The sequence below is a fragment of the Ursus maritimus genome, unplaced genomic scaffold (assembly GCF_017311325.1).
Source record: "Ursus maritimus isolate PB19 unplaced genomic scaffold, ASM1731132v1 scaffold_18, whole genome shotgun sequence".
NCBI classification, from domain to species: Eukaryota; Metazoa; Chordata; class Mammalia; order Carnivora; family Ursidae; genus Ursus; species Ursus maritimus.
This window is the reverse complement of record NW_024424230.1, coordinates 51,038,985-51,052,558: the sequence shown is the minus strand read 5'-3', so window position 1 is coordinate 51,052,558 and position 13,574 is coordinate 51,038,985. Positions and strand designations below refer to the sequence as shown.

Here is a 13,574-nt window from a genome sequence, read left to right as displayed (position 1 = left end):
GGTGTGAGGTGGGCACAGATAGCTGGTCTCAATGCAATGATACACCTGTGAAGTTTGCGCGTTTTCCAGTCACTGGGTTGATAGAAGGTCGTTCTTACATATTCCGAGTTCGAGCTGTGAATAAAAATGGAATAGGTCTACCATCTAGAGTTTCTGAGCCTGTGGCTGCTCTGGATCCAGCTGAGAAAGCCAGACTTAAAAGTAAGCATTTTTCAATTTTCGAGATCTTCTTGAACTTTTTTTTTTTTTTAAGTAATTATGATAGATCTCATTACAAGGTTATTCCTCCCCCTTCCACTAGAGGGAGAAGAGAATAGGAAATCCTTTATGGATCAGAAAATCCAAGGGGGGAAAAAAAACCAAAACCAAAAACAATTTGTTTTTAAACTCATCTCTTCACTAAGGGCTTTATTTTTTGTCTTATTTTTATTTGATTCAGAAAACTTTTCCTTGTTAAACTGAGTTCTGGGCATTCTGTTTGAAATGAAATATGATAAGAGCCTGGAAAGAATTTTTATTGATTTTATTAGCCTGCTCCAAATACACTTTTCTTTTAATTCTTAAAATTCTAAGTTAAATTTCTTAACCTAGAATTTGCACCTTAGAGCATTAATACTCAACACAGTGAGTTTCTTTATATGAAAGGAAAAACCCATTTACAACATTATGTCTCTATACTTGAGTTACCATATTAGACAATCAAAAATAATCTTTTCATGTATTTAAACTCCAAGTCTCAACGTCAAGACCATGGTACATGAATTATGCTCTGCATTTGTTTCATGGGAACCCATATACATCCTCAGTAATAGAGACCATAAAATGACCTTAAAAGATTGTTGGAATTTAACACTTCAAACTATACCAGATTTTTCACTCTTGACCGTATAGACATTTTAGACCAGATAATTATTTGTCACTAGGGGCTGTCCTGTGCATTGCAGGATGCTTAGCAACATCCCTGGCCTCTACCCACCAGTGCCAATACGCCCCTCCTCTCCCATTGTGACAATCAAAATTGTCTCTAGACATGACCAAATGTCCCTGAGGCTCAATATCATCCTAGCTGAGGACTACTGGTTTATGTCATATTTGCAGAGTTATTCTTTTTTTTTTTTTTTTAAGATTTTATTGATTTATTTGACACAGAGACAGCCAGCCAGATAGGGAACACAAGCAGGGGGAGAGGGAGAGGAAGAAGCAGGCTTCCAGCAGAGGAGCCTGATGTGGGGCTCGATCCCAGAACGCCGGGATCACGCCCTGAGCCGAAGGCAGATGCTTAACGACTGTGCTACCCAGGCACCCCCAGAGTTATTCTTGACCTTAGGTACACATGTGGCATCATAAAAAGCTAAGCAAAATACCTTTTCTTTGGAGAGTTTTTCTAATCAAGCTGCTTGATTGCCCTCAGATTATTTTTCGCCTATTATCTGATTGCCCTCCCTCTTTCCTAATTCCAGTTCATATTTTCATTGACGACTCTTCTACAAATTCCAATGAAAATAAGATTTGGGTTGAAAATAGGTTATCTTACATATCACCTTTCTGTTTTTTACAAGCTATGGTGAAAATCTGTTGATAAAGCAAGAGTTGAACCATTCTCTCTTTCTGTTACTTGTGGGAACACAGAAATTAATTTCATCTTCAATGAATAAATGAATTAAATGAATTTAAATGGGTTTTCCTCTTTTCCTGCCCATCTCACCCATTTTCCTTACTCCAGATCTAACCTCGTTTCCCTTGTAGATATCACTTTTCAAAATATAATGGAAAGAAATTGCTTTCATTGAACTGTACTGTAGGATTAGCCCCCCCCCAACCCTTGGCTTCATTATTGCAGATAAATAACTGCTGGGCTCATAATTGTTCTGGAAACATTTCCGCCAAGTACATGCTATCTCTTAAGAAGAGATGAGAGAACTTACATGCTTCCAGAGATCTATATTGAACAGTAAATAAACATATGTTATTTATCTTGCTTGTGAAAGTACAGTTCCAGAAATGTTGACTCCAAATAGATGGGCTCTGTGTTCTATCAGATTGTGGGTCTCTTGAAGACACAACCCATATATATGCTCAGTAAGATTCATTAGGAAAATATGTAAGTAAACTATATCAAACCCATTTGTTACTATTATGGCCAGTTTATGAGTGCAGTTGAAACTGCATTTATGAGTTTTGTGATTTTTACATTTATGTCTGTTCAGGTCGCCCTTCAGCACCCTGGACTGGACAGATCATTGTCACTGAAGAGGAACCTACAGGTAAAAGCTGTTTCCCCAGATACTCTTGCCAGTGTTTTGCCATGTGGTTTAGCTTTTATAATGGAGGGTACAGTGTATATTATTGAAGATGTTTTGGAAAGAACATCCTGAAATATGTGGCGATCATAAAGTAACTTATATTTTCAGAGATCCCTGTTTTTAGAAAAGGCTTATTGAGGTACAGTTGACATAGAATATACTGATTTCTATAAAATATTTGATTTGACAAATTCTCCATGTGTATACACCTGTGAAACTATCACCAGGATCAACATAATGAACATATACATCACCCCTAAAATTTCTTCATGCCCCTTTGTAATTCCTTTCTCCTACCTCTGCCCATCTCCAGGCCATCACTGATCAGCTTTCTGTCACTCTCGTTTACATTTTCCACACTCTTAGATAAATGGAATAATACTCATTTTTCTCTGGTTTTCTTCACTCAGCATTATTATTTTGAAATTTATTCATGTTGATGTATGTATCCGTTCATTTCAATTTTTTTATCCACTTACTGTCAAAAGCTTCTATGAACATCCTTGTTAGGTGTTTGTATGGACATACACTTTTCATTTCTCTTGGATAAATACCTAGGAGTTGGACAGATAGGTCATGTAGTAGGTGTATGTTTAATTTTTGTTGTTGTTGTTGTATGTTTAATTTTTAAAGGGACTGCCAACTGTTTCCAAGATGTTGGTACCATTTTTCATTCCCATCAGCAGTATATGAATTCCGGTTACTTCACGTCATCACCGGTAGTGGTATTTCACAGTGGGTGCATAGTGGTTTTAATCTGCATTTCCCTAATACTGTTGGAAATCTTTTTATGTGTATATTGCCATTTTTGCATCATATTTAAATCTTTGCCAAATCAAGTTTATTTAAATGTCTTTTCTAGAAATATTATAGCATTAGCTCTTAGATTTCAATCTGTGCTCCATTCAAATTAATTTTTTCTATATTGTGTGAGGTGAGGGTCTAAGTTGTTATTATTATTATCATGATCATTTTGCATATGGCCATCCAATTTTTCCATCGGTCAGTTCAAAAGATTATCCTTTTCCCGTTGAATTGCCTTGGCACCATTGCCAAAATCAATTGGTTGTATATTTTTGGATCTATTTCTGGAATATCTATTGGTCAATTCCATTTTCTCTCCACCAACCACTATCTTGATTAGTGTGGCTTTAGGTTGTCATTTTTTTTTTTTAACTTCATAGTTTTAAATAAATGAACAAACAAATAAAGTAAAAAAAAAAAAAAGCTTCGTAGTTTTGAAATTAGGTAATATTAGTCCTCTGTATCCCCCCCCAAAGTTGTTTTGGCTATTCTGTCTTTGCATTTCCACATAAATTTTAAAATCAGCTCATTCATTTCTATAAAAAAAACTACTAGGATTTCAACTGAGTGTTTTATATCCTATCTTCTTGTTCTATCAAGTGATAGAGTAGTGATGATATCTCTGACCAAATGGTAGATTAATTTTTTTTCTTGCAGTTCTACCAGGTTTTGCTTTATGTTGTTTGAGGTTTTGTTATTACATGCGTAAACATTTTAATTGTTATATCTTCTTATGAATTGAACACTTTGTTATTATAAAGAGACACTCTTTACCCATGGTAATGTTTTTTGCTTAGAAATCTACTTTGTCTGATACTAATATAATCATTCCAGGTTTTTTTGTTATTAGTGTTAGCATGGCATATGCTTTCCATCCTTTTACTTTTGACCTATGTGTGTCTTTATATTTAAATTGTATTTCTTGTAGGCAGCATATAGTTAGGTCTTGATTTTTCATCCACTTGGGTAATCTTTGCCCTTATATTGGAGTGTTTGAACAATTTACATTGTGTATGATTATTGATATGGTTGGATTTCAATCTGCCATCTTGCTATTTGTTTTCTACCAATCCATCTGTTTGTTTCCCTTCTCCTTTTTTCCTACTTTCTTTTGGATTGAGTATTTTTTTATTATTCCATTTTAGCTATGTTATCTTATTAACTATAATTCTTTGTTTTGCATTATAGTAGTTTGGAATTTTAATGTACATCTTATCACAACTTCCTTCAAGGAAGATTATACTACTTCATATATAGTGTAAGAACTTAAAACAGTGTTATTCCATTTCCCCTTTCAAGCCTTGGTGCTGTTATTACATGGATTTTATTTGTGTGTATATTACAAATTGCACAATACAGTGTTATTATTTTGGTTCAAATAGTCACTTATCTTTCAAAGAAATTTGAAAGTAAGAAGAAACTTTTCAATATTCACTCACATTTTTATCATTTCTGTTGTCCTCCATTTCCTTGTGTAGATCTGGATTTCCATCTGATATCATTTTCTTTGTACCTGAAGCATTTCCTTTAATATTTCTTGTAGTGCAGGCCTGCTGATTATGAATTATTTTATTTTTTGTATGTCTAAAACAGTCTGTATTTCTTTTTTTTTTTTTTTAAGATTTTTATTTATTTATTCGACAGAGATAGAGACAGCCAGCGAGAGAGGGAACACAAGCAGGGGGAGTGGGAGAGGAAGAAGCAGGCTCCTAGCGGAGGAGCCTGATGTGGGGCTCGATCCCATAACGCTGGGATCACGCCCTGAGCCGAAGGCAGACGCTTAACCGCTGTGCCACCCAGGCGCCCCAACAGTCTGTATTTCATCCTCATTTTTGAAATACATGTTCACTGGTTATAGAATTCTAGATTGACAGCTTTTCTTTCAGGACTTTAGAAAGGATGGTCCACTGTAGCGCAGATCTGTACTCTAAGAATGACTATTGTTATTCTTATTTTTGTCCCTCAGTGTGTATTTTTTTCTCTCTACCTGCTTTTAATAGACTTTTTATCACTGGATTGAGAAATTTGTCTGTGATATGCATTTGTGTTGTTTCCTTCACGTGTCTTGTGCTTGGGGTGTACAAGTTCCTTGGATCTGTGAGTTTACAATTTTCATCAGCTTTGGAAAATTCTTCACCATTATTTCTTTAAACTTTTTTTTTCTGTATCCCCTTCTCTGCTCTCCACTTCAGGAACTCCAGTTACGTGCCACTTGAAACCACAGGTCACTGGTGCTGTGTTCATTTTTCCTTTAGTCTTTTGCTTTCTGTGTTTCATTTCAGACACTTTCTGCCACTGTGTTATAATTTTACTATCCTTTTCTTCTTCTTCAGTGTCTAACTTGCTGTGAATTCCAGTCAGTGTGTGGGTTTTGTTTTGTTTTGTTTTCACTGTAGACTTTGTAATTTCCATCTGTAGAAGTCGAGAACAATTTGTATTATTTTTATATTTTCCATGTCTTTATTTAACATGTTTAATCTTTACCCTCTTGAACATATGGAATATTTTTACAGTAACTGTTTTTATATCCTTGTTGACTAATTCTATAATCTGTGACATTTTTGGTTCTGTTTTCATCGATTTATTTTTCTCCTTAGAAAGAGCTGTATTTTCTTGCTCCTTTGCATGCTTAATAACCTTTCATGAGATGCCAGACATTTTGAATTTACATTGTTTGGTGCTCGATATTTTTGTATTTCTATAAATGCTCTTGAGCTTTGTTCTGGGGAAATGATTTGATCTTTCAAGGCTTGCTTTTGTTAAGTGAAATCAGAACAGACTTTAGTCTAGGGATAATTTGGCCACACTATAGAGGAAATAGCCTTTTGAGTAGAACTCTACCAGATGCCTGTGAATTAGATTTCCACTGTATCTGGTGGGAATATGGACTCTCCCAGGCCGTATGAAAGCTTTGAGGATTGTTCTTTCCAGTTCTCTTGTGTGGGTTTTCCCTGGCCTCAGGTGGTTTCCTCATATTGATGTGCTGATCAATACTCTGGTGAGCACTCCGGAGGGATCCTCTGAAGATCTCTAAGCCTTTCTCTTTGTGCAGCCCTTTCCTCCAGTATTCATCCTTGTGACTCTACGTGTGGATACCTTGGCCTTCCTAGAATTCCAGCTCCTTCTCCTCCACTTGGGGAGACTGCCAGGCTCTACCTGGGTTCCTCTTCCTGAGCTGCGGTCTTGAATTTCTCTCCAGACAATAAGCTAGGACAATGGTAGAGTTCACCTAATTTGTTTCTCTTCTATTGGGAATCATTGTCCTAAGCCAGGAAATATCCGATGTCTGTAAACAGTTGTTTCATGTATTTTGCTTGGTATTTTAGTTATTTGATGTGGAAGGGTCAATCTGATGTCAGGAACTGTGGAGGGTCTTAAATTTTACCCTACTTAGAAACTAATATGTTTAATACCACAGTTTCATAGATGCTGGCAAAGGATAAGAGATTCCTAGGTCAGAGACAAAGGATTCTATTACAGCACAATTAGATGGCATGAACTTCATGTTCTCATTACTTTCCTTTGTACTGTCGCCCCACCAAGTTCCACAGAATGGTGGGGAGCAGCACAGATGGATGTTGTACACACAGTAGATATGTGTTACATCTGACACAAATTGTACTTATGAGGGGCCTGCTAACAAATCTACCCAAGCTTTCTCTGAAGAAGGACATTATCTTTACTATCCTGGTCAGAAAACAAGTCTACTTTCTGCCCTAGAGAATATACTCTCTTTGTATTCCAAGTTTGTTTGCTATCCAAACATCCTTGAAAAAATAGTCTATAAAAAAGCTGATATAAGATGTACAGAAAATATAACTTACATCATTACTGTTTTTTAGGACCAGTAAAAAAATCAAAATTGTCAAGCAAAGAAGGTAAAATTGTGGCTTTGAATGAATGAATGAATGTTTTAGGAAGAATTTCAGAGATGAGGTACTTCTTTATACTGTGGAGCAGTAATTCTCTCTTCCTCCAGTAGGAGAGAAGCATCTGTGACTCTTGGCATATGCTGGGCCCCCAGAGTGTGTGCTTTTCACTATTCCTTGTTGTTTTTCAGAGGGTATTGTTCCCGGGCCCCCCACAGACCTCTCTGTCACAGAGGCCACCCGGAGCTATGTGGTGCTAAGTTGGAAGCCCCCTGGCCAGCGTGGACATGAGGGCATTCTGTACTTTGTGGAAAAGGTAAGACTCTGGGATCAACATTATTACCTCAGGCCTCTTCCTAAAGATTTCTTTAAAGAAATAGAGATTAAATTTCCATTGTGTCCTGAACTCTTTAAACCCTATAAACTATAAACAGTCTTCACCAAAAAATCTATATCACACAGAACTTTACCTGAAAGTTCAGGGGTTTATGGATCCTTGGATCTCACCTATAGACTCCTAAGAGGTCCACAGACCCCAAATTATAAAATTATAACCCTTTTAAGCAGAGAAATGTTCCTGAAACTGTAGATTGTTCAGATGGCACTGTTTTCTAGACCCTTCTCTGTCTCCCTTGCTCTAGTAATGGCTTTTCATTTCTCTACAACTTGTCTTCCCCAGTCAGAAATGAACATTGATGAAGCTAGATGAGCCAGAGGAAGAAAAGTTACAGTACTTTCAGAATATTGTCAGATAGCTGGAGAGTTGAAGAGAGAAAGTCCTTACATGCTGCCATGCACTCGGCTAGTACTACTCGAAGTGTAGATAGTAGGGTGGGGTCAGGAATTACAAAACAGCATAAGATACTGGCTGGTTCTTTCCCTCAAATATCTTACAATTTTATTGTAATTATGTTAGAGAGGGCAGCATACCATGAAGGCCTAAAATGGGTGGAATGATGAGAATTCTGTGTGAATCCATCACATACCCATATATGAGGCCAGTTGTAGTAAGTACTTCGGTCCAGAAAGTGGAGAAGAGCCAAGACCTGGACAAGAGATTATTTGGGGGAAGTGCCCAGTTGCAAATGCAGAAATATGGGAGGAACACCTGCCAGGCAAGGCATCATTGCTACAGTAAAAGGGCATTTAAAGAGAATTTGCTTAAAATGAGGTGTAAATTCCATTTGTTAAGAAAGTTTTGATTAAGAAAAAATTGAAAAATGAGGGGCGCCTGGGTGGCTCAGTCATTAAGCGTCTGCCCTCAGCTCAGGGCGTGATCCCAGGTCCTGGGATCGAGCCCCACACCAGGCCTCTCCGCTGGGAGCCTGCTCCTTCCTTTCCCACTCCTCCTGGCTCTGTTCCCTCTCTCACTGGCTGTCTCTCTCTCTGTCAAATGAATAAATAAAATCTTAAAAAAAAAAAAAAAAGAAAGAATTGAAAAATGAAACAAAACTAAGTTTTTGTTATCTGTAAGAAAGTTTACATTTTTATTGGCAGCCACGTACCATTTTTTTTAAGAACAATGAATAAACAATTGGCTGTACTTCTTAGTGGATTTTATTTTTATAAAATTTTTTGATAACACAGTAAATTGTCATTTACATTTTCTTTCATAGCAAAATTATAAAAAAGATCTTTATTTGGCAAAAATATCATGTAGCTCAGTTAGTTTTCCTAAGAGCTTTTCTCTTTCATCCTTAATGCTATTCTGATCATTCAATTTCAGAACACCTATTAGGTTACCCTTCCTGACAATTATTACAAGACAACAAATATCATAGATATATAGGTGCGTGCAAACACGCAAACATCTGCAAATTAGGTGACAACATAAAAGTAATATGCAACTATCTTTATGGCCTTTTAGTTATTTCAGATCATCAGAGAAAATTATACTAGCACTAAAAATGATAGGGTCTGTGGTTTTTCCTATTTTAATTAATAAATTTATTAATTTATTTCCTTGATAAAGACATTTAGTTCATGTCTTTGAGGGGCATGCCTCACTTCTCCTTATCCCTAGCAAATTGGTAACAATAAATAGATTATCTCTTTAACAGGCGATATGGGCATCTTTCAAAAGAGTCTGATTTTACGAAAATAATATTAAAAGTTTTTATTGTTACTAATTTGTGTATTTTCTAGATGTTAGCTTCAAATTAAATATAACTTGAGTAGCATTTCTGATTTAAAATTTTTTTTCTATTTTTTTAATAGAAGGGCAAGACTAGAGTGGAAAATGTTTATTTCCTGGTGTGCTTAATACATACCCTTCACTGAATCTTTTTGAAATGCTCCACAGGAAAAGAGTTCTGAATAAGCTCTATGACAATAATTACCATCTTTCCTACAGTAATGACATAGTAACAACCTACCACTGAGGCATTTTCTTCAGATGAGTCAAGTTTGGCTTCTGTTGAACATTTCCTTTGGTCACATAAACTCTAATTTCTCCAGGAAAATCTATAACTTCCCTAGACCTAAATGCATATGAGTCTGTGATTACAATTTAAGTGTTCTTCCACCAGCGAACCTATTAGTGTGAAACAGAGGGAACATTTATGAGTGCAGTGTGAGTAGAGAGGCCTCTATAGGCACCGCTGACATATACAAAAGGCCCAGGATGTTGACATATTGGGGGAGCAGCACATGCCCAGAGACTAGGGCACATTTACAGAAGAACTATCCAAACGTCAAACTGTTCTACTCAGCTGAGTCTCAGGTTATTTCTGATGAGCCACTTCTAACATGTTGACCTTTCTAAAGGGCAATGTTTCACATGCTCTTGTCCTGCAGCATGTTTTAATCCCCAGAATGTTCATGCCCGTGGGAATGCTGCTGCCTCAATAACCCCCGAGCTTGCACTTCTTTATAGAATTTGTTACCAGAAGTTGCATGCACGTAAAGCACAAACTCACCTGTCATGGCTACAGCTTATGCCCAGTTACACCATGTCTGTGAGCCCTGAAATGGTTGATATTTAATAGAGGGCTTCGATGAGGCATGTAATTTGCTCAGGGTCACACAGTTAGTAAAAGACAGAGCTAGGATTTGAACCTGGGCAGTCTGGCTCAGTTTTCATATACTGTACCCAACAAGACACATCGTTGCCTTTCAACCTTCCCAAGCCTGTCTTCTCTAGAAAACTTGGATAATCACACAGTGCTACCCCCACAGTACTTAGTTCAGAGCGTAGTTGAGAGGATTAAAGAGTTACAATGGTTTAAAGCTCTTAGCATAGTGAAAGGCAGCTATTATTTTTATTATGAAAGTATAAATGACTGATAATTGTTATATGTTCCCCAGGGGAGAATATGGAAAAATGAATCAAATTCATAAACTAAAGGATTAAAGGTCTGGGGGAATTTTATCCCTCAGTTAGCAGCAGATTGACTACTTAGGGGGAATTTATCCTCTCCACCCTCCCGCACACAATGACACAATCATGAAAGATTCTACAAAGGACTTTAGAGGTTACCTTGTCACATTTGCTTATTTTACAAATGATGAAACTGAGACCAAAGAATACTCATGTGACTTTCCCAAGGTCACATATCTTGTTATTAACAAAGCTAGAACCGCAGTGGATGCCTCTGGGTCCTTTGCGCCATACCACATTGCCTCCCATCTCAAGTCAATGAAGGTTATGCCAAGTGATATATCAGTATTCTTATAGTCTCAACAGCGTATCATCCTGACAGCTGGTCACTGTATCACAAGGTTTGGATTTCTAGAAAAGTCTCTAGAATTTTTCAAAAGTTCTGAAGCAAAATCATTTCTGCTAACCTTTAGGCAGAATTGAGAATTCAAATAGGTGGGATAAAGGATTACTGAAGACTAATGGTAGTTTTCTTACTATAATCTCTACCAAAGTGCAAATCGACACCACATCCTTTCAAGGATTTCAGAGTCACTCTAGATCATTTTAGTGCCAAGCACGGAATTGCTTTAAATTTAGTTTTTCCCGTCATTTATTCTATAATATGGGGAAGAAAAAAAGAACCTTTTAACTTTCATTAACTTCCTTCATTCATTCATTGAGAATTCAAAACAATTCATTCATTCAGAAAAAAAAAACAATTGTTGATTATCTACTACGTGCCAGGTACAACTCTAGGCTCTGCTGTATAGCAGTGAACAAGACAACTCCCTGAACTCATTTCATTAAAATTTACTTTCCAGTGGAGGAGATGACAAATAAATAACTTAATTTCAGATACAGATAAGTGTTTAAAAAAAAAATAAAGCAGGGTAAGTGATAGAGAGTGATGAGAAAGGAGCAAAGAATCTTTTAGATCCTTTGATAGAATGGGGGGGTAATCAAGAAGGCCTTTTTGAGGAAGTGGTATTTGAGTACAGACCTGAATGAGATTATGAGTCATTAAATAACACTTTATTAAAATAAGACAGTTTATAACAATGAAAATTTAAGTATTTTGTATAGCATAGTAAATCTACTTACCTACCCTAAGAATTAGAAAAGTGTCTGACCCCAAACTGTCTTCAAAGTAAATTAAAGTCTTTTATAAATAGATCCATGATCTTAGTTAATTAGTGAAGTATTAAAGTAGCATATTTGTCAAACAATCCGAAGCCATATTTGATTTAGATAATCCTATGGGCTACAGATGCTTCATCCCCATTTCCTCCAAATCTCTTCTGTTCAACTCCTAACAGGTAAGTAGTTTGTTGATTGATAAATAAGACTGCTAGATGCCTGGCTCAGAGTTCCCACTATTCTTGCCACGCTGTGAATGGGTCTCTCTGTTGGGGCTGCAGTGTGATGCAGGAACAGAAAACTGGCAGCGCGTGAACACAGAGCTCCCTGTGAAGTCTCCCCGCTTTGCTCTGTTCGACCTGGCTGAAGGGAAATCCTACCGTTTCCGCGTCCGCTGTTCTAACTCAGCAGGAGTTGGCGAGCCCTCAGAGGCAACGGAAGTGACTGTGGTAGGGGACAAACTTGGTGAGTAAAGAGTTTGGTTGAACAACTGTAAACTGATTTTACTTCAAGAAAAAATTCCAAAGCAAGAATCTCATTAGAATGTATCTATTGAGAAGTTAAAGTGGTGGCATCCTTCTTTCACATTATAAATTCAGTTGATGAGTGTACCTGACTGATACATTTAAAAATTAATTATTATTAGTTATGAAGTTATGAAAAGTAAACTTCTCCAGGAGTTTCAACAGTATTGCTAATGTATTTTTTTTCTGGAGTATTTAGTGTATCATTATGCCCCCAAACTAACATATTAATTTTTTTATTTTCTGCTTTAACAAATACAAAATAAAGCAACTGTATGTTTGACATGATTACTTATATAAAATTTATGTATGTGTGTTTGTACATATGTGATAAGAATGAATTTTTTAAAACCGCCCTGAGTTTGATCATCATTTTCCTCCTTTGTCAGATATCCCCAAGCCCCCCGGCAAAATCATCCCAAGCAGAAATACAGACACATCAGTGATAGTTTCGTGGGAGGAATCCAAAGATGCTAAAGAGCTGGTCGGGTACTACATAGAGGCAAGCGTTGTTGGCTCTGGCAAGTGGGAGCCCTGCAACAACAACCCTGTGAAGGGCCCACGGTAACCACAATGTGGGGGTGGGGGGTGCTGTGGGGAGCCTTCTGACTCTAGAGCACGGAGGCTATGAAGAGGAAATGCACAACTAATGAATCGTTGAACATTGCGTCAAAACTAATGATGTACTATATGTTGGCTAACTGAACATAATAAAAAAATAAAAAGTTACTTTTTAATCTACAATAAAATTATGATTTTCCCCCACAAAAAACAAAACAAAGCAAAAAAAAACCAAAAAATGAGGAAACGCAGCCATGGACCCATAGAACAGCACAAACATCCAATGGAGGGAGATTTTTAAAAAACGTTATACTTTAAATATCCAAATGAATTTAAAATTGAACATAATCTGTCATATATTTGAAAAAAAAAAAAGGTTTACTTGTGATCTTAAACACTAGAAACATATTAATGCCTGCCATGATGAATTCATTTTACAGTTTTTTTCTGATTCTTTTCCCTCATGCAATTTGTCCTTTTTACCCCTCTGTTCTGGTCTTTAATATTCAGTGTGATACTCGATTTCAAGGATCCAATAGACTCTAGCTGATATAAAGTACCCAGGCATTTTATTTATTTAAGTAATTTTTTTAGAGAAGGGTGTAGTGGAGGGGGAGGGGGAGAGGGGGAGAGAAGATCTTAAGCAGGCTCAATCTCACAAACCCTGAGATCATGACCTGAGCTGAAATCAAGAGTTGGATGCTTAACTGATTGAGCCACCTAGGCTCTCCTAGGCATTTTTAAGTGAATAGGAAAAAAGTATCAACATTTTACAAATTCTGAACATGGTGAAACTCAGTGCTAAGGAGACATAAGTAACACCAGCAAAGGGACGTTCAGAATACTTTGCCACTTCTTTATATTTGTTTCTAATATGAAGAGGGTTATTTTTTTCTTGCCTTCAAATATTTTTATCAGCCAGCTTTGCAGGTTGTTGATGAATTCTGACCTGCAACCAAACTCTGAGCCTCCTTTGATTTACGATCATCTGAGAGGAGAAACGCCCTGCCCCCAA

The 13,574-nt window shown here is 36.8% G+C and overlaps 1 protein-coding gene across 1 annotated transcript in view; it reads left to right on the top strand.

Annotated features, from left to right (window-relative positions):
* The window catches only part of MYOM1 (myomesin 1), a 155,751-nt gene that overhangs the window by 80,994 nt on the left and 61,183 nt on the right, over positions 1-13,574 (top strand). Inside the window, exons 16-20 of the mRNA XM_040632692.1 lie at positions 2-201; positions 2,208-2,264; positions 7,168-7,292; positions 11,756-11,939; positions 12,388-12,562. Of these exons, the coding sequence (XP_040488626.1) occupies positions 2-201; positions 2,208-2,264; positions 7,168-7,292; positions 11,756-11,939; positions 12,388-12,562 (741 nt within the window). The remainder of the gene's footprint in view (position 1; positions 202-2,207; positions 2,265-7,167; positions 7,293-11,755; positions 11,940-12,387; positions 12,563-13,574) is intronic.